General features: G+C 44.4%; 2 protein-coding genes across 2 annotated transcripts in view; one reads left to right on the forward strand and one right to left on the reverse strand.

The window, feature by feature from the left end:
• Nucleotides 1–9,670, forward strand: part of LOC146985308 (cyclin-dependent kinase 17-like) — a 37,716-nt gene extending 28,046 nt beyond the window's left edge. Inside the window, exons 6-17 of the mRNA XM_085778206.1 lie at nt 2,608–2,664; nt 2,828–2,942; nt 4,877–4,971; nt 5,136–5,198; nt 5,659–5,782; nt 5,974–6,094; nt 7,300–7,397; nt 7,573–7,678; nt 8,165–8,207; nt 8,420–8,510; nt 8,683–8,760; nt 8,970–9,670. Coding sequence (XP_085634332.1) covers nt 2,608–2,664; nt 2,828–2,942; nt 4,877–4,971; nt 5,136–5,198; nt 5,659–5,782; nt 5,974–6,094; nt 7,300–7,397; nt 7,573–7,678; nt 8,165–8,207; nt 8,420–8,510; nt 8,683–8,760; nt 8,970–9,007 — 1,029 coding nt within the window. The 3' untranslated portion in view covers nt 9,008–9,670. The remainder of the gene's footprint in view (nt 1–2,607; nt 2,665–2,827; nt 2,943–4,876; nt 4,972–5,135; nt 5,199–5,658; nt 5,783–5,973; nt 6,095–7,299; nt 7,398–7,572; nt 7,679–8,164; nt 8,208–8,419; nt 8,511–8,682; nt 8,761–8,969) is intronic.
• Nucleotides 9,671–10,695: 1,025 nt separating this feature from the next.
• LOC146985309 (ETS domain-containing protein Elk-3-like) lies at nt 10,696–20,523 on the reverse strand. The gene is made up of 5 exons (XM_085778207.1): nt 20,414–20,523; nt 17,343–17,551; nt 15,379–16,227; nt 12,446–12,568; nt 10,696–11,258 (listed from the first exon to the last, which is right to left on the reverse strand). The coding sequence occupies exons 2-5, from the start codon at nt 17,547–17,549 to the stop codon at nt 11,160–11,162; spliced, it is 1,278 nt and encodes a 425-aa protein (XP_085634333.1). The 5' UTR covers nt 17,550–17,551; nt 20,414–20,523; the 3' UTR covers nt 10,696–11,159.
• Nucleotides 20,524–20,734: the final 211 nt, after the last annotated feature.

Here is a 20,734-nt window from a genome sequence, read left to right on the forward strand (position 1 = left end):
TTGGTGTGACTGGCAAAACTCCATCATTGTTTTTATGATTTTAAGTAGGTGTGTAAAAAAATAAAATAACATCCTCTTACACAGTTTATGTAATCCTAGTTCTTGATATTGATCTATATTGACATGACGTGGTATTTTCTAAAAATCGACTGAGAGAGTTTGTGGGTTCTTTGACAAATCCATCACAACAACCGACTGATACGTCAAAGATCTTCACCACGTTGAAACTGTGCATTATTTTTTCTAACTGGACCTGATTCATGTCAGAGTTGTTAGATTGGGGGAGCTATCTCAGAATAAACTGTGACAATCAACACATATGCGTCACCTCATGATGAACAGGATGTCACATTGCCTTCACGTTATCTAATGCTGGTAACTTGTACACACCTGTCAGAGAAGTGTAGTGGAGGAGAAAGTGTCAGAAGCAACAACACTGCACTTATGTAAATGTAGAGTTTCACTGCCCACGACTGAGAGCAAGGAGTCTGATTTCAGAAATCAACTGTGGAGGAGAATCTGAGAGAGAGAAGTAGAAAGAGATCGGTCGTCAGGGAGGGGCAGCACAACATAAAGATAGCTGTGACACCCATGTTTTATTTAAAGGCAGCCAGGAACAGAGGAGGGGGGGGGGGGGGGGTCCGTAGACTGTCTATTCTCATCCTCTCAGCCTGTTGTCATGTGTTTACACAAGCACCTCAGCATTCACTTTGTCAGCTGCCTCAGTAATTAGCCCAGGTTTTGACTTTGAATGTGCGTGTGCATGAACACAGGGCCTCGGCCTCGGCCACTCCGCTGCATTTGCAAACGCACCCCCTGCAGAGATGTTTAGAAAGCAGTGAATGGCCTTGCTCCACAGTATACGTGTTCCACTCCCAGACCTCTGGGCTGACCTTCTCTGCTCAGAGGATCAGTTTAAAGTCCACTGACTTTAGATTTTAATGCTCCCAGTCTCGAAGTTGCTTCAGGACTTTCACTGCATCTTAGTGATTAAATTGCAGTTTTTGCTTCTTTTTTTTTCTCTGAGTAGCTCGAGATGCCTTACACACAGTCATGAGAAGTGATGCAAGAAGTCAGTTCACTCCAGCTTTTCACGTGTAGCTCTACTTGGTCAAACAGACAGTTGTGGGCCTAAATGACCCCCGGCTCACTGGGAAATGAGCCCGTGTGCCGGCTGCTGAGCTTCAGCGAGGACAAGGAGCTCTCAGGTCACCAGGAAATGTCCCGGTGCTCCTGATGAACTTCCTGTGATGCAAAGCTCACTTATTACAAACTGTTGACAGGGGATTTTTGATACCCACTCAAAACTGATCTCAGTTTGACCAAGCAGCTGTAGGACTGATACAGAAAGTGAGAGAGAAGCTTGGTGTGTTTCACACACGTGGCACAGAATCTGTACCTAAATTTATCATTTTAAATGTTCCATACAATGACAGGATGAGTTAGATCATCTCACTGTAAATGGATTTGTGCTGTTCCACACTGATCCCAGGTTTGTCCAGTGAAAACATCCAGGATGAAGAAGTCCAGTCTCATTTATGAATGATATTAAATATTTTAAAACTTACAAGTGCAAAGGCAAATATTGTGAGACTTTGTAAATGCTGTCTCACAAACTATACTATTCAGGGCTGCAATGGATTTGATAAAGGAGTATTTTCTTCACACAAATTGTTGAGATGATCAGACTTTAGTAAAACTTTTTTTTTTGCTTGTGAATGGTATCTTACTCTGAATTTGTGAAATTATTTTCAATTGGAACAAAGAGTTCAGCCTGAAACTACTTGGCTGATTCACCACTGACGTCAAAGTTTGATTACCCAGCAAAGCACCTTTGACATTGACAGAAAGTTGTTAACATGAAAGTATTTATTTTTTGCTTTTCCACAATAAAGCTGCACTTACCTAAAAACTAATGGGTGTTACTAAAAATCAAATCCAAATGTCACAAATTTACAGTTTTTGGTAACTATATGTGAATAGTCAGTGATATAGCTGAGTATAGGGTAAGATAGACGGATGCTTTTGTATAGGCTACCATTGATATTTTTTAAATTATTTAAATTATGGCTGCAGCAGATGGTTTTCATCAACATATATATGCTGATTTTTTTTTCTTAATTAACTGAGAAAACTGTTTCATCTATAAAATCCTGGAAAACAGTGAAAATGTATTTGATACCCTCCCACATTCCATCATGATTCAGCACACGTCTTTTCTGCAGTGAACAGATGAAGACCAGATATTCAGTGTATTTAGCAAAGAAAAGAATCAAATCCTCCAGAGAAACAGAAACAAGTTAATCTATTGCAAATAAATACCAGACGAGCTTGTTGAGTTTTCAGCTCTGCGTTAACCATGATCTATAAATAAAGTTTGCCTTCGCTTGTCTCGCCCATAAACAAACACTTTGTAAAAGCCAAAAGCCAACGGTCTTCTGTCACAGGAGATTAGCTGTGATGTTGGTTCGGGGTGTGTGACCTCCTTACATCCCCCCTCTGTTGCTGCCAGGCCGTCATAAGGATTTGTCGTGGCGTCTTTAAGCTTGTCAGTGCTAATAAAGACGCCACCCTCATTAACGCTGTTTGTCCTTTTCTCTCCTCCAGTCAGAAATTGGATTCGGGAAGCTGGAGACCTACATCAAACTGGACAAACTGGGGGAGGTACGTGAGAGTGTGTGTGTGTGTGTTCGACCTTGAGTCTTCTTCCAGGTGCTAATGTTCTCATACTCACTGACATAACGTGCACAGACACAACTGTGGAGTTTGCTCTGCATCGGTCCAGCTTCCTGTCCTCACCTCCTGTCCTTCCCCTCGTGTCCCGCAGGGCACGTACGCTACAGTCTTCAAGGGGAGGAGCAAGCTGACCGACAACCTGGTGGCGCTGAAGGAGATCAGACTGGAGCACGAGGAGGGGGCGCCGTGCACAGCCATCCGAGAAGGTACGAGGGACGACCACCAAACCTGCACGAGCCCCACAGTCCACTCCACCTACATATGATGACAGATTGTGTCCTTTGGTCATAAGCAGTCGTTGCATGCAGAGAGGGAAGTCCACAGTTCAGCTCTAATGCAGCCTGCATACATTGTTAAAGGGATAGTTCACCCAAAATTCAAATTTCACTCATTATCTACTCACCCTCATGTCGACTAAGAGTTGTGAGAATGGAGAGGTCCGTGCAGCAGTATTTGTCCATAATGGTTGTGAATGGATACCAACTTTCTTCGTCCAAAAAGACACACCAAAAAACATCCAAATACCTCCATACTGCTCGTCTGTAATGTCCCTCTTGTATTGAAGCCCCAACATGAGAAATTGTTCCACCGGTCGACACAGGAAGAGCAGTGAACCGAGACACTGGGAGCTTCCGCTACAAACAAGCTTAAAATATAGACTTATTTAATTTTTTTCAGAACAATTTCTCATGTCGGGGCTTCAATACAAGAGGGACATTACAGACGAGCAGTATGGAGGTATTTGGATGTTTTTTGGTGTGTCTTTTTGGACGAAGAAAGTTGGTATCCATTGACAACCATTATATGGACAAATACTGCTGCACGGACCCCCCCCGTAACTCAGAGAAGGAACGGAGGACTCTCACAGCTCTTAGTTGACATGAGGGTGAGTAGATAATGAGTGAAATTTGAATTTTGGGTGAACTATCCCTTTAATGTGGCTGCAGCCCCCGTCCATATCACATGATCCATAGTTGAGTGCTCATCTCTGACAGTCTGCAGTGTGTTCAGAGATGGAGAACTGACTCTTCGCTGCACTCCCAGACTGTACTGCACTGTACTGTACAGTAATTACTCTGCTCTGTGTCATGTGACCTGACACAGTGACATCGCTCACTGAGCAGCAGTTTTGTAGGAACCAAGCTGAATGTGATGTTATTAGATTAGAAGTCCTCTCTTTTTTCTTTTTTTTACTTAGTTTTTATTTCAGTTTCATTCTTATACTGTAGGGACATGATAACAATTATGACACAACAAAGGAAACAGAGACTGTCAAAACAGAAAGATAAAATAGAAATAAAACAAATTAAAATGAAACAGTAGAATTAAAAGTATCGGATTAATGATATAGATTTGATTCTAAATGTAGGCTATATAGGGGTTCCTCACTGTAATATAATATACCATGGCAGGGCTCCAATAATGAATATGTCTTTCTGTCTCAGGGAGCATGTTATTTGTTTCATTTGATATATTTCCCGTCCATCTTTAAGTCCTTCATTTTGATTTTTATGTTATATTTTTCATTTTTAGAACCTGACTGACTTGTAGGATGGTTTAAGCTTTCTGAGATTATGTTTGGTTTTATACATTTACATCATTTGACTTGATTAGTGTGAACCCAGAGACATCAGAGTCAATTTAGATCAGGTGTTTTGTAAAATGTAATTATTTATAATAAATAAATGCATTTTTTTTTGTGGCAGTGAGGTTAAAAAAAACACAAAAGTGGCTTATAAGAAGATGTAACCAAAAAGAGAGAAATGAAAATGAAAGAAAAAAAAAGAAATATCATCATTCAGAAAAACACACAGAGACAACATAAAAAAGAAAGGAGAAAAGCAGGTGTTTTTAGTATGTCATGTCATGTTAAAAAAAATGATAAAGCACCATCTCAAGCATCCTATGAAGTCTAATTCTGAACTCAACTGACTTCTAGGTAAAGTCAGTGACTCACACCTCAGAGCAGAGGAAACGAGAATCAGGATTCACATTTTCTCACAAACCACCACTTTTAACTTGAAAAAAGATAATCATCAGTGCCGTGATAAGGAACTGAGCAAAGTAATCTTCATGTTTCATGACTGTCATCACATCCTCACCGTTAACATCTGTCCCTTCTGTCTTCTTCCTGCTCTAGTGTCGTTACTGAAGGACCTGAAACACGCCAACATCGTGACGCTGCACGACATCGTCCACACAGACAAGTCGCTCACACTGGTGTTCGAGTACCTGGTGAGAGCAACAAAGCCTCTGCCCTCACCGTCTGCATGACTCACATCTTCTTCTGCTAAAAATGAATAGATTTTACATCATAATTATTCATAACCCTGTGCAGATTAGAGCTTGCTTACCAACTGTTGCTGTTGCCTCTCTGTCCCTCTCTCTCTGTTGTCCAGGACAAAGACCTGAAGCAGTACATGGACGACTGTGGGAACATCCTGAGCATGCAGAATGTCAAGGTGAGCGTCGGCAGGCGGCCGGCTGCCCCTGGACAGCTTCATCAACCTCCAAGACTCAGTGGTCTCTGCTGTCAATACCAGAGACACTGTTAGGTTGCCCCCTGGTGGTGGAGTCTGGACAGTGAGGAGGGAAATGACATTTAGTTTCTTAACCTTTTCCACATAAATCAGTTTGAGTTGATTTGCACCAAAGTTAGAAAGTAGTTACATCTCCTTTTAGAGGAGAAATAATTAGATGTATTCATATTTATTTATGAACAGAGGAAGTGCTTCTTGAAAGAGACAGAAGTACATTTTTCCACGATACAAAAGGTTTCCCCCAAACAAGGAAACAATTCTCTTGAATAAGCTAATACTCCAGGAGGAAGCTCACTTGTCATTCATGTTTTTTTCACCACAGTGTGACTGTGTGTTGAATTCAATATGATCATCATTACTCATCAGAAACGTCTCTCTCCAGATTTTCCTCTTCCAGATCCTGCGAGGCTTGGCGTACTGTCACAGACGGAAAGTTCTCCACAGAGACCTTAAGCCTCAAAACCTGCTCATCAACGACAGAGGAGAACTCAAACTAGCCGACTTTGGTAAAAACAATAACAGTCCTGGTGTTAACACTTCATTATTTAGTCAATTTAGATGAAGAGTGACACCCGCTTTACATTTCTGAGGCTGTATCCATTTATATTTTTACTAATGCTGCATAACACAATCCAGACCTCTTGGACCTGCGTGTTATATTTATTCACTTTTAATTTCTCATGTTTCTGCTCCACAGGCCTGGCGAGGGCCAAGTCTGTGCCCACTAAAACATACTCAAACGAGGTGGTAACACTTTGGTATCGGCCTCCCGACGTGCTGCTCGGCTCCTCCGAGTACTCCACACAGATAGACATGTGGTGAGTGGGCATCACGCAACCGGGTGATTACAACTGTTAGAAAACACTGATCAGACTCCTGGCTACTCTCTCTTTATGGCCATATGACTGCATACACACACTCACTTGCGCTGAAGTTGCAGAGGCAAATATACTCCTTGTAAATTCCTGCTCTGAATTTATAGTTTTATTAAAGGGATAGTTCATCATTTTGGCAAATTGGCCCATTGCCATAATCCCTATAGTTTTAGGAGTAGGTTTGTTACCTTTAATTGTCAGTGCAAGCTATTTTTAGAACGGCGGAGCCAAGCCGCGATATGTTCAGAGCTACGCCACGGAGGCTAATGGGATTTCTTGGTTTCCCTCTTCAAACTCATCAAATATACAATCCAACAACTCCAAAACGCTCTGGTGGACAAGTTGTGACCTGCACATTCACCACGCTATGAGATAATAACGGAACGCTATGAGACAGAGTTGTTTTAGAGGTAAATTCATGCAAAACCGCTGATGTGCGTTCCTGTCGGGGGCAGTTTTTCGGCAAGCAGTCTCTGTATTTGCCTCGGAAACAACTCCGTCTCGTAACGCTCTGTTATTATCTCATAGCGTGGTGAATGTGCAGGTTACAACTTGTCCACCAGAGCGTTATGGAGTTATTGATTGTGTATTTGATGAGTTTGATGAGGGAAACCAAGAAATCCCATTAGCCTCCGTAGCGTAGCTCTGAGCAGCTCGCGGCTCTGCTCCGCCGTTCTAAAAATAGCTTGCACCGACAATTAAAGGTAACGAACCTACTCCTAAAACTATAGGGATTATGGCAATGAGCCAATTTGCCAAAATGTTGAACTATCCCTTTAAGCGATTGTTGGTGTATAGCTGCTTCACTGATTAGTGAAATGAGCACAAATGCGTGCAGCTTCTCCTCTGCAGCTGATGCTCCTCTGAGCCGACAGGTGAGACTCTGATGTGTCACATGTTGCTCAGGCAACCTCCCGCGTTGTCATGGAGTTTGACTATAAATGGTATTGCCATTTACGAGACAGATAAAAACCAGCCAGTTCAAGCACATTTCAGGGAGTTTGATCCAAAAAGTTGGTGGTAGTTTAACTTCAGAAGACCTGTTGAGTTAGATGTGTGTTGAAGCTTCACTGTTATCTCTTCCTGACCTCTCCCTCCTGTCTGTGTGTGTGTGTGTGTGTGTGTGTGTGTGTGTGTCCTCCTCTCAGGGGTGTGGGCTGTATATTCTATGAGATGGCTGCCGGCAGGCCGCTGTTCCCAGGCTCCACGGTGGAGGACGAGCTGCACCTCATCTTCAGGCTGCTAGGTCAGTGCTGCCCCCTGCTGACGGGGAAGCCCTCAAGTTTTTAAATAGGAGCCTTTAATCGCATTAACCCCGGCATGTTGCCCCTGTGGCAGCGTAACAAGCCCCCCCCTCCCTCCCTCCCAGCTGTCACGGTAAAGCCCGACTCTAACAGTGTCGATTGAATGTCCCCCCACAGGCACTCCCACAGAAGACAGCTGGCCTGGGATATCCTCCATCGACGAGTTCAAGTCCTACAAGTTTCCCAAATACAAGGCCCAGCCCCTTATTAACCACGCACCCAGGTGAGACTGGAACATCCACGATCTACGGTCACTTCATCTTCTGAATACAGATGGACTTTGTACTTCAGATATACTGCACTATAGAGTGTTTTATCTGGTTATGTCAAGTGTTTATACATGTTTGTATTTGTCTGAGTATTGACTGTCACACGCCCTTTAAAGTTACTCAACACTCCTCCCTTCTCTTGTTAGCCCTCTAATGATTGGGGATGGAAGTGAGCAGTTGTATCTGATCAGACCCAGGTATAAGAGAAGAGCTGCTGCTGCTGTGTGTGGAGCTTTTTACTGAATTAGACATTAGTATTATTGGTTTGTTTAGTTAGCAGTGTGTGCTCGCTGTCGCTTCCTGTAAGGAAATCCTGTGGAATAGTTGACTGTTTCCTTCCTTACACTCGCCAGCATCTGTGAGTCACCCCCACCTCTACTGACCTCCTCACTCCTGCTCTCTCTCTCTCTCTCTCTCTCCCTCCCCCTCCCTCCCCACAGGTTGGACACTGACGGCATTGACCTGCTGATGTCATTCCTAAAAGTGAGTGTCTCAGTATCTGTCGGGGGCATTAATGCCACGTTAAAAACAGTCTGACACACTTTGCAGCTATGTCAGAGCAGTATTTTTGGAAGGAAATGCATCGAGGCTCGCCAGCTCATTCACATGCATTCAACACGGCTCACCCCCCGTTCTTTGTTTTGTCGTCGTTCCTTAATAGCCGCGCATTTTCTCTCACTGCCCTTAATTTTCAGTACGAGTCGAAAAAGAGGATCTCTGCTGATGAAGCAATGAGACAGTCGTACTTCAGGAGCCTGGGGCCACGTGTGCACACACTGCCAGAGAGTGAGTAATGAAATGGCAACGCAGTAATGCAGACTTGGCAGACCCGGCTAGGTACAACTTGAAGGATATTGCAGTGTACAGTGAGGATCAGTTACAGCCTCATAACAAAGACATTATTGTCCTGGCAAGATTTGATTTTCTGTGGCTCTGACCGACTCTTTATCTCTGGCAGGCATATCCATATTCACACTGAAGGAGGTGCAGCTGCAGAGAGACCCCGGCTACCGGAACTCGTCGTACCCCGAGTCAGGTGAGGAGCAACGCAAGGGGGGAGACGATTTTGACATTAGAGAAAAACATACTGTACGAGGCGATGAGTTAGCTTTTGTAGTTTGGCGCAGTCAGCAACTCGGTCAGCTCGTGGAGCCAGTTGTGTAAGTGTCTGACTATGAAGAGCTGTGAACTAAATAAAAACAGCAACATTTATGCTTCTCCTTTTTTTTCTTCTTCCCCCTTCAGGCAACGGAAAGAGCAGAAGACAAAGCATGCTGTTTTAGACTCCCTGGACTGTGTTTTTTATACATATATATCATTTGGGAAGGATCTCCTAGCTGTACAGCCTCGCCGATGGATCAGTAACTGAAGATGGATGTTGGCGTGAAGCATCATCACCATCATCATCAATATCATCATCACATCCCCCCAAACTACTTGGGAAACTTGTCCACGGTGCGACTCGCTCCCAGGTTCGTCCTGAACCTGGCCCAAAAGAGACGTTTATATACTGTACATCTATATTTATTGAGAAGAGAATTTGCTGCTAAATTCAACTACTGTCTAGAATTCTAACGGGCTCAGTCACTTTAATGAGTACATGCAATGTATATAGATTTTTAATTTTTTTTTTTTCTTGAAGTGGTGGTATTTTTAGTGATATATATTTTTTGTCATCATTTCCATTTTCATACATAAAAAAAAAATCCACCTCAAGGCTCCTCGGTGCGTGAGCGGCTGTAAGTGTGAGGCACCGGCAGACAGACAGAGGGATGCTGCTTCTGAAGCAGCTCAACAGGGTTCGATTGTGACCCGCTGCTCTGAGCTGCACAAATCATTTGTGACCATTTACTCTGGAGGTTTCTGAGGCCAGCTTTGACGTAATAACTCAGTTTCATCCTAACTGGAGGCTAATGCCAGAGCAGTGGTGCCGAGCTCTGTGCAAATCACAGAAAAAAAAGAAAAAAAATCATTTTTGTCAGATGCTGGCAGATCATTCCAGGATGCTGTGGTCTCTGTCGTGACCAATGAACAAATGCAGCAGGAAAAAGGCAACATGGAATTATTAACAAGGGCATTACAGGATTAGATAGGCCTCCTAAATTCTTCAGAAATCCTAAATATTTAACTAGTGAACAACCTCCTCATCCCTGTTTTTCCCGCCTCAGTCTGACACTTTTTCTTCTCTGGTCTGTTACAAAGAGGAGGTGCAATGTGAATTCCCAGTGTTGGAATCTGCTGCCTTTACACATGTGTTCTCCTTTCTGCCATTCCCATCTCCATCACATGTAAAAAAAGGTCCTTTTTTTCTGGTTTGCCTCCATCATTGTGTTGCATGCCTGCTCTGTTGTATGAGGAAGCACACAGCCACTGAACTCCTGATTCAGGGAGCACTAGCTATAGTCCTGCCCCTCGTGAATAAGATACTGAGTCAGTCTATTTAACAGTGTTACAAGAGATGTTTTGTATGACATTCTTTAACTTTATTTGTGGATAATTGTTATTGGTGTGGGATTTCATTGCAGATGCCCTCCCATATGAGTTTTTTTTTTCCAGAGTAAAAATTAAATCTAAAAGTTTAAACAGAATTCACATGAGCTGGTTTGGATTTTTTTCCCCCTGGTGTTGTGTTTTGTTGTAGCAGCTGTAAAACTCAAAGGCACCTGTGTTTCAAGCATTCAATGCTTTGTTTATTGAAAATGACAAGACATTCTTCACAATACAAAAAAATATACAGAATACATACTGTATACCAAGTCCAGTATAAAAAAAAGAACATTACAAGTGTTAAAAAGGTTTTTTTTTCATCATTGATTTGAAATCTCGTCTTCATTAAAATATTCTGAAATAAAAGAGAAAAAAATAGGACAACAAGGCACAGCCGGTACTATCTGAGAAGCATAGTGCATACATTACATACAATACCTCACACGTGGAACAACAAGTTTCACATTGTGATGAACATTTAAGATTTTATTTTTTTGTATTTTTATTTTTTCTTTTAAATTTTTTACAAGATTAAAACAACCAAGCTCTCCGCGCAGAATGAGCGGCTGGCTAGCGTTCTGCAGCTAGCGACGCATCACTACTGTCCATCGTTGGACAGGGTCATGTGGAAATGTGCTGTATTTTTTTTATCACTAAGAGCCAGACGCCTTACAGACATCATGGCATATGGCTTTTTTTTTTTCTTCTTCTTTTTTTTAAAACCAAGTGCTTTCACCCACTGGAATCTGAAGCAACTCAAGTGCAAGGAAAAACAACAAAAAAAGTGAGGTCACATACTGTCTCGTAGGACGTTTCTGAAGCAAAGACGGAGAGGAGATCGCTGCTGCTGCTGCTGCTGCTGCTGATGAGGGTGGTAACCACTTTGAGACATTTTCAACTAGAGATGGATGAAGATGGCAGGTTTTTTTTTTTTTCACAGATCCTGGATCAGGATTTGTGGGTGGCGGGGGACAGGAGCAGGGAGGAGGGTGTTCCTTCCAGGCTTGGCAGAGGGACAGGCATGTGTCCGTTGATTAGGCTGGGGAACTGTGGAGGAAGAGAAAGGGGCTGAGAGTGAGTGAGGAGGGGACGGAGGCTCTATGAAAGCTGCTTTCCGGTGAGGAACAGCAGCTTTGTCACCGCTCTGGTTTCCTGTTTTTTTTTTTAATTCATTGTGCCTCTTCCTTTTCGTCTCTGTCCCCTGCACCTCCGCAGCACAACAGAAGGAGAAGTCAACATTATTTGTGCACAAAGAATCCGGTATGGTCTTTTGAGTGTATATGTGTGTGTGTGTGTGTGTGTGCCTGCGGAGGGGGTGTGGTGTATGTGTGTGTTTTTCACAAATGAGGAGCAGCTCTCAAACCAGTCCACCCTGTTCAAACTGGCTCCCCTGGGCTCAAACAGGAAGTATTCACAGGATTTCCTCTCCCTCTCACAAGCACTGAAACAGGACACCTCTGCTGGACCTGCTCACTAAGTCGACTCCTTTCACCACCGGTGCCGTCTGCCATTTTGCACAGTTCAAAAACATCTTGTTTTAAAGACTTGGTCAGGTAAATACCTAGTTGGAAATAAAAACTAAAATCTACACGATCAAAATCTATTCTACTTGAAAGCAGGGCCGTTGCTAGGAATTCTGGGCCCCCTTAAAGAATATTAAAGTGGGCCCCTACCCCCTAACTTTTCCAGGTTTTTTTGTCTTTTTTTCTTAGACTACGTATGTATTATTATCATTTTTTATTTAGCCTACTTTTTTTTGATGCTAATGCAGCATTACTATGAGTATTAGTCAGGGTCTTATGCAGAATAATTCAGTCATACAAAGATTAGACGACTGTTTTTTTGTGGGCCCCTAGAATTATCATCACCTTTCTCCCCTATACAACGGCCCTGCTTGAAAGTGGAGCTTTAAGAGTCAAATTAAATGTCAATGATTATTTCATGTGAGAAATAAGAAACAAATGATTCCATATCGGTCACAAAAGACACCAGATATTGTGTGTCAGATATTGTGTGATTCTAATCTTCCTGGCAAGAACAGGGTTTTTTTTGCCGCAGCGCTAATTTCACCTGCATAGACTCACAACTTCCTCTTCATCTTTACAACCGGAGGAACAATAATCCTGTCAGCACGCCTTGTGTTCTCATCTCCTGCTATTTTTATCCCCCCACCCTCTCTCTCTCTCTGTGTCTCTCCACCACCTCCACACCTTTAGTGTGCGTTGGTTTCTTACCTGGAAGAGCGAGCTGTGGCCCTGCAGCCGGGCGGGGCTGAGCGGGGCCACGGGGCTCAGGCTGCTCCAGAAGTGGATGCCTGACAACAGCGGACTGTGAGCCAGCAACAGACCAGAGGGAGTCTGTGGAGAGGGAGAAGAAGAGGAGGAGGAGGAGGAGGGGAGGGGAGGGGGGGGGGGGACACACAAAGGGAAGAGCGTGAGGGAGGCTTCGTGTAAATAAGACCAACCAGTGAAGACAACAACATTTTTTTTTTTAAAGACAAACAGAGATGGTTTGGGCCGTTTCTCTCGAGGCGCTGGTTTAATGCAAAACATGCTGAAATGGTAAATGGACGTGTATTGGCGTTTGGAAAAATAAACTGACGGAGCAGGAAGGAAGTCTGTGGTTTCTCCCCCAGAATACAGGGGTGACGTGGGGAGGTGGACTGGACGGACGGTGGGGGTTGTTGTAGATTTGAGGAGGGGGAGGTGTGGGGGATCCTGAAGCACTTGGAACACCAACTAGAGAGAAAACATATGAAATCAATTTCTCCCTCTCTCTCCCCTGGTCTTCTCCCCCCCACCCCCCCCTGCTTTCCCCTGTGTCACCTCAGAGAAGTGAGCCAGTGTTACAGAGGGACCAGCCCTGCTCCCATTATTAATGGAATTATTGGAGCATATGGCATCACTTAGGGCCTCTTCCCCGCTCTCATAAGCTGGAGAAGATTTCTGTAAATCGCTTGTTTTCCTCTGATCCCGCTCTCTGTGCCCTGATAAACACACAGTGTGAGCGCCGTATTAATCTATGTTAATGTGTGACGGTGTCTTCTTGCCCTCTGTAGCCGCTCCAATGTAAACACAATATTAACTGAGAGAGATTATTAAATACCAGTCGCTGCCTTCTGGGGGTTTTATGGCAGAGATCAAAACAAACCAAAAAAAAAAGAGAAGTCCTGAATTTGTCTCTGAACCTGAGTCCATCTTGTAACAGTTATGCTGTCTGGAGACTGGACAATCAAACGAGGTAGAAAAAGCAACTGCTGGATTTACTGCACGCATTCGTCTCGCTCTGCTTTGAGTGTGGACGAACTTCTACAAAGTCTGTTATTTGCAGCACATAAACATTCTGGCAGTAATTTCCCAAACCAAACACAAACAGTGACTCATTAAATTAGTCAAAATTCGCATTTTTGCTCTAAACTCTGTAAAATTCCTGCGCCCTTTTTGCACATTTTACCCTCCGACCCCCTCCTCACCTTCTCTATACCTCTCCCTCTGTCTCTGAGACTACTTAAATATAGCGGTAGTGTTTCCAGCGCCGTCTGCCAGCCTGTGTCAGATGTCTGTTGCTGCTCTCTGAATACTCAGGGACACTGACATCATACTTTGGACAGATCCCATCATCTCCCCAATCGCCGGCCAGACCACTGACTGCACGGAGGGGACGGAAACAGATAGCATCACACAGATGATTCTCTTTCTTTCTGAGATTTGATTATTATTGGGCTTCAGCTGTGGCTGGCAGAGACATGATCTCTATTTGTCCTAAATTATTGAAAGCAGAAATAAGAGAAGCTATAAAAAAAAAAGAGAAAAAAAAAGCGTTGTACAGTAGCAGCGGGGGTGTGTAGTGTAAACATGACTGGACAGATACGAGGCCCGTGTGTGCACGTCCGTTCTGTGCCAACAGTATTGATTTGATCCCAGCATGCACTGCAGCTCCAGAGTTTAAGACCGGTTTCCAGAAACCTGCAGCGTCTCAGTGTTTTTTAAATTAAAGCGCAAAAAACATTGAAATAATTTGAATCTTAAATCCTAAATTTAATTTGAGAGTTCTTGAGTCTCTCCATTGGAAATCAATTATTGTTCAGCCGGTTTGTCCCAACTCTGTTGCAGGAGTTCCCATAAATGTGTCATGATTGTTTTTCTTTAACCTTCTCTCCAGTTCATCCTGAACCAGCTCCATGGGGCTCCAGTCTGGAGACTGTGCTGCTCTTCCACTGTGTGTGTGTGTGTGTGTGTGTGCGGCCACTGTCTGGTTCTCTTCTTCGGGTCATTATCTCACTGTTGGACGAACCCCGGCCCAACCAGTCTGTCTTCCTTTCTACCTTTTTTCTCACTGTTCGGATAAAAAGCACCACTTCCTTGAAGCAGCCTATTGTGTTGTAATACATCAGACACACTTTGTTCCAGTGCTGCCTTTGTTGATGACTAACAAACTCTCTGTCTGAACAAAAGCTGGGCCACGTGTAGGAACTCTTTGCATTTATCTTTGAAGCTTCATTTACTTCAACTCCAGCAGGAAAACTGCAAGTTAATCATTTTCTTCATTCCTCTTCTCTATGACATTTACACCATTTCTCAGTTTTTGGCGACCTCGGCTGTAAACCTCGAGCAGTTTACTGTTAATGTTAGAACATTATCATACACTGGACTTGAGCTGCTCCAGTTTCAGGAAAAACTAGAAAATGCGGGTGTTGGGCTGAAGGCTGTGACGACCCTGAATGCATCATGATCCCCAAAATCACAATTTAGACTCTAAAGCAGTGTTTTTCAACCTTGGGGTCGGGACCCCACATGGGGTCGCCTAGAATTCTTATGGGGTCGCCTGAAATTAATGTCTAGTAAATGATAAAAATTACTGATAATTTTTTTAAACCAATTACTATTCTTTTTTAAATTATGATTAAAAACACCACACCCAATCTTAAACAACTGTATTCTATACTTTCACTTTCTCGAATATAAATCAAGTTCAAATAAAATGCAGCATATAAAAATATCTGATCTGACGCATCTTGATTGGGGTCGCCAGAAATTTGTGCTGTCAGAATGGGGTCACGAGCCAAAAAAGGTTGGGAACTACTGCTCTAAAGCTTGTGACTCACGTTTACACAACAAGGAGGGATCAGTGTGGTGCTTTGTGTACTTTGTGTAGTTGTGTGTCTGACCTGTGCTGTGAAGAAGGCCGGAGTGAGGGATCCAGACGGCAGCGCTGGACTGTTGAGGGCGATGGAGCCGATGTCGCTCCCCGCCAGCAGCAGGGACGGGGCCGAGATCTCCAGAGCTTTGGGCTTTTTGCTTTTTGGTGGGAGTCCATCTCCTTGGTTACCACTACTACTACTACTACTACTACTACTACTACTACTACTAACACAGCTAATTCTACCACCACCACCACTTCTTCTCTCAGGAGGCTGCAGGGCTCGCTCCCTGTGCCCAGAGGAGAGGTTGAGGGGCTGGGCGCTCAGGTCGGAGTCCTCCTCCTCCTCCTCCTCCTCCTCCTCCTCTTTGGTGGCGGGGCTCCAGGTTCGGCCCGGGTGGTGGTGGTGGGGGGAGGGGGGCGGCGGGGACTGGGAATAGGAGGGGAGCCTGGACGGCCTGGGGGAGGCGTAGGACTCGGGCTTGGCGGAGGGAGGGGAGCTCCTCTCGCCGCCGGCGTTGGTGCCGAAGCGGATGACGGAGCGCGGCTCCTCGTGCCGCTCCCTCAGGGCGCGCAGCAGCTCGGGCTGGTTCTGCAGGGAGCTGATGCTGAAGGAGGAGTAGAGGCCCGAGCGGAGGTAGTCGTTACGACACTGCTGCGCCCCCAGGGCCGCCAGCGTCCTCCTCTGCGCCGCCTCCTCCTCGCTCTCCTCCTCCTCCTCCTCCTCTACCCCCAGCTCGGGAGCCTCTCCCTCCTGGAGGGGGAAGCGGCTCGAGGCCAGGCCCATCTCCACCGCCTGCGGGTCCATCTTCAGGATCTCCGGGAAGGACACAAACTTGTAGACAAACTTCTGGCCGATCACCTTCTTGATGATGTTCTGTGACACAGACAAACACAATCAATTACATAGATGACAGAAGGAGCTTAATTGAAATGTCATTTTTCTCAAGAAATTTCAGGTTCATAATGTTTTGTTAAAGGATATAGTTCATTAAAGGGATAGTTCAACATTTTGGCAAACTGGCCCACTGCCATAATCCTTATAGTTTTAGGAGACCTGGTTATGAATGGTTGTGACCTGCACATTCACCACGCTATGAGATAATAACAGAGTTGTTTTCAAAGCAAATGCAGAGTCTGCTTGCCGAAAAACTGCCCTCGACAGAAACGTGCATCAGTGATTTTACATGAATTTACCTCGAAAACACCTCTGTCTGGTAACGTGCTGTTATTATCTCATAGCGTGGTGAATGTGCAGGTCACAACTTGTCCACCAGAGCGTTTTAGAGTTGTTGGGTTGTGTATTTGATGAGGGAAACCAAGAAATCCCATTAGCCTCTGTAGCGTAGCTCTGAGCAGCTCGCGGCTCTGCTCCGCCATTCTAAAAATAGCTTGCACCGACAATTAAAGGAAACGAAGTTACTGCTATGACTATAGGGATTATAGCAATGGGCCAAGTTGCCAAAATGTTGAACTATCCCTTTAAGTGTAAACATCTTGGTAATGTAGGCCCTGCTTGTACTTCTTTGCACTAAAACAAAGGGAAAAGTTTAGATTTCTCATTATTTATAAGTTATTATGCTGTTAGTTTACTGGACTGGCCCACTTCAGATCTTATTGCACTGTATGTGGCCACTGAACTAGATTGAGTTTGACTTCCCTGATCAATAACCTCTCATGTCCAGAAGCTGATATTAATCTGAAATATAATAACACACAACATGAACAGATTTAAGCAGAGAAGTTGGACAAAAGCAAATTGTTCGGGCTGAAAAACAGTGTTGTGTTACAGTGCGACATCATAACCGGAGCTCTATTGTTGTGCATTTGATGAGAAAGAGGAAGTGGAAGTGTCTATCGGGGGAGAGGCTGTGGCTTTAGAGAGAGAAGCACAACAAAAAAGTCTCTGCTGTGGGACTTTGGTCCTTTCACAGGCCTTCCTGTCCTTTTTGGTTAGAGCGCAGAAGTAGCTAGCTCCCCGTCTGGTTTCACCTTGTCGTAGTAGTAGCGCAGGGCTCGGCTCAGCTTGTCGTAGTTCATGTTGGTCTTGTTCTTGCGCAGGCCCCACAGCTTGGCCACTTCCTCCGACTTCAGCAGCTTGAACTCGCCGTCCGTCGACGTCCAACATATCAGGTGCTTGTGACTCTGGTCGAGCAGCAGCTGCAGCAGGAACTGCCACAGGGTGATGGCACTGTCCATACCTTCAGAGAGAGAGACACACACATCACATGATCGGTGTCTGACACAGAACGGAGCAGGATATTCAACATCTGAGCTGTTGTCTTTTCATCATCCTTTATATAAGTGATAGTGTCTGAGGTCTTTCTCCTCCTGTGACCGTTTTCACTACGAGACAAAAGTGGTAGCTGCTCAGAGGTGTCAGTTTCTATTGAGAAAGCACCAAAAACCACCGACATATACATATATATACCAGATGTTGCCATGACATAATTAGCAGAAATTTCAAACCACCAAGAGAAACAAGCTCAGCAGCTTCTTCATTACAGCTGCTGTTACCTGTGTAAACTAACTGTAGAAAACCCATAGCTTGTGTATTTGAGGAGACTGTCTGGACCAAGAGGAGCTGAGGCTACATCTTAATGAAAATACTTTTTTTTCTTTTTTCTTTTTTACATGATTCTCCATACATCCTCACAGACAGACATAAATTAGGTTAGTGGCTGAGGAGGGACGTGCCTGTTTGAGCTTTAACATGTGGTGTAAGACAGAGTGGAGCGCTGATGAATAGAACAGTGTGTGTTAAAGAGTGTAGTGTAATGTAGCAGCAAGCAGCAGCAGCAGCAGAAGAGAAAAAAAATATAAGGAGGAACAACAGCTCAAGCCAGAAATATGCTGCGGTTCAACCTGGCCCTCTCTCCACAGGAAGTATGACGGGCCCAGGGTGGGTTATTCCTTTAATAGAGGAATGTGCAGCCTCGAAGCTCCTGTCTGCCTGCGAGGAGCTCACATATTAATAATGAGGGGGACTGTTTCCGTCACCGCAGACTCAGACAGTCAGCCGATTAATCGAGACAGTCGGATGACGGATAATAAACCGGCAACAATTTGGATAATTGTTCATTGATAAGATATTTAGAAACAACGACAGTGAGGCTCAACGTGACCTGTTTCCTCACTATCATCAACAAATATGATGATTTGTCTTGTTTCTTCTTTCTTTTTCTTACAAACTGACTGATGTCTTAGGCTTTTGATCAGACACCAACATCAACTCAGGCTCGGAGAGACTCACATTTTAGGGAAAGAGAATTTCTTAAACGCTTTGATCAGTGATGAAAACCATCATTAGACTAGAGGGACTCGCATACTACATCATTGTTACAGACTGTGATGAGTCTGTGACTGTTGAGTAAATGTCTGACCAGGTTTGTTGTTGATTTCCTTATTATCTGATCTGATATTTTAGCTTTTAAATAATAGTTTTGGACTATTCTTATTCTTCCAAAGTTCTTCTTTTGCTGCTGGACTAAGAACTCTGGTTTCGTTTTTGAAGTAATAAGGGCTTTCAAAAAGAAACACATTTATATTCCATCCCTTCGTCCCTCTGGTTTGGTTTGGGCAACAGTATTGAACTCTTTCACACTCCTACCTGACCGACTGTATTGTCATTACGTGCTCTTTCTGGTCTTATCTGTGGATGTGAGGAGTGATTAGGGAGTGATGCTCACAAAAACAATGATAACAAACTGGCCTTTCAACCACCACGTACGGTATCTGTGTCCAGACGGCAGGGAGGGAGGGAGGGAGGCCTGAACTCACTTCCGACACAAGCTATCCCCTGAGTTTTTTATCTGCCATGTGAAACTACAAACCTGTCAAAGTCAGGACTTCCTCCTATTCTACTTCCAAGGACAAATGGTGAGGAGAGGGGATCCCACAGCAGGGGAGCGTTTCCCCAATCCTGCCACACTTCCCACAGAAATCCCAGAGGAAGAAGGTCAAAAGATCAAATCATTGTCCCCTTTTCACGGTTCCACCCTTTAACCCACACGCTCCGGCTTTGGCTATGGCTTTTAAACACTTTGGAAGTAAAATTAAAAAAAGTAAAAGCTTGCCAGTGCTAGTGCCAGTGCCGGTGCTGCTGGTGCTGACAGCTCTACAATTAGGGCCAGTGTGACTTCTAAACATTCACCTTTTTTTTTTTTTTTTGCAAGATGCTGCAAATAGCACAGTGGTGCTTCAAAGTTTCCTGCAGGTCACACATACACACACACATACACACCTCAGACATTGAGCAGCAGGAAACACACAAATACAACAAAGTGATAGCAACCTCACAGCTGACACACTGCATGAATATTACCGTGATAAGGCTCACCCACACTGATAAAATCCCATACCACAGCCTCCTACAATGAGGCGACTTGCAGCCATGGGAGGCTCCAATAACTCTTTCTAGGAACATCACAGGGACATTGTGGTGGTTTTTGTCCCGGGATGAGGGAGCCGTGCTGCGGATGCTCAGACCGAGGAGCCTCGCAGTGCGCACAAAGCCATCCAGTGTGTTGGCTGAACGGAAACTCCTAATGAGATTAGATGGTGTGTGCAGACATTACTTAGCCATGACTAAATCTGCTCTCTTCCTGTTCGCAGACGGTGGAAAATTCAACAGGGACTCATAAAAAAAAACTGAAAAGAAAGAAAAAAGCGGCATCTCTAAACAGCAGAGTCGGTCTCTGCGGTTGGTTTTCTCCTTCTCTCCCTCTCTCTCTGTCCGGCTCGTCTTTTGTTTGTTTCTGCTCAGGTCTTCAGTCAAAGCGGCAGTAACAGCCGTGGATCGCTGCTCTGCCCCACTGACTCATTTTCAAGATGTTGCTCGGACCGGAAGACGGCTCAATGTGTGTCCAACACTAAAATCGCTACTATTGTTGCTTTAAAAGAAAACTTTCAAAACGCACCCGTTTAACACAAGACACACAAGACACTTCTTTATGAAGTGTGAACCCGCTCAGATCCAACTTTATCACGCGTAAATGGAAGTGTCTACGAGCCAAACAAAGCGCCCTTCACACAGAAACAACAGTTTTTAATCTTTACATTACCTGCGATCTCTGACTTGTGTCTCTTTTCTCCACCTCCGTGAAACTTTACGGTGAAGCTTGTGTGATCCCTTGTTTTTCCATGCTTACTTCTGCTCTAACACAGTTGTGCTGGACTGAAATAGGATCCTGGGCTTTTTCTTTTTCTGAGCAGGAAGTTGGAGCAGGCAGACAGAGCCGGCTGACTTCCTCTCCCCTACGATTCCCCAGGCAGTTTGCCGTCTGTGTAAACACACTTTTCCTCCCCTCCTCTTCTCCTCTGCCTGCCTGCCCGCTGGCTGCCAGCAGCAGTAAGGCCTGGCCTGCTCAGTGCTCACACAGGAT

The sequence above is a fragment of the Trachurus japonicus genome, chromosome 6, assembly GCF_045865225.1.
Source record: "Trachurus japonicus isolate A0001 chromosome 6, Traja_1.0".
NCBI lineage: Eukaryota > Metazoa > Chordata > Actinopteri > Carangiformes > Carangidae > Trachurus > Trachurus japonicus.

Excerpts from the sequence above, each read along its gene's own strand:
- LOC146985309 (XM_085778207.1), bottom strand. The coding sequence starts at position 17,549 with ATGGACAGTGCCATCACCCTGTGGCAGTTCCTGCTGCAGCTGCTGCTC. Across the intron at positions 16,228-17,342 it reads TGCGCTACTACTACGACAAG|AACATCATCAAGAAGGTGAT; the intron begins GTGAAACCAGAC and ends TCTGTGTCACAG. Across the intron at positions 11,259-12,445 it reads GCCACAGCTCGCTCTTCCAG|TTCCCCAGCCTAATCAACGG; the intron begins GTAAGAAACCAA and ends CTTCCTCCACAG.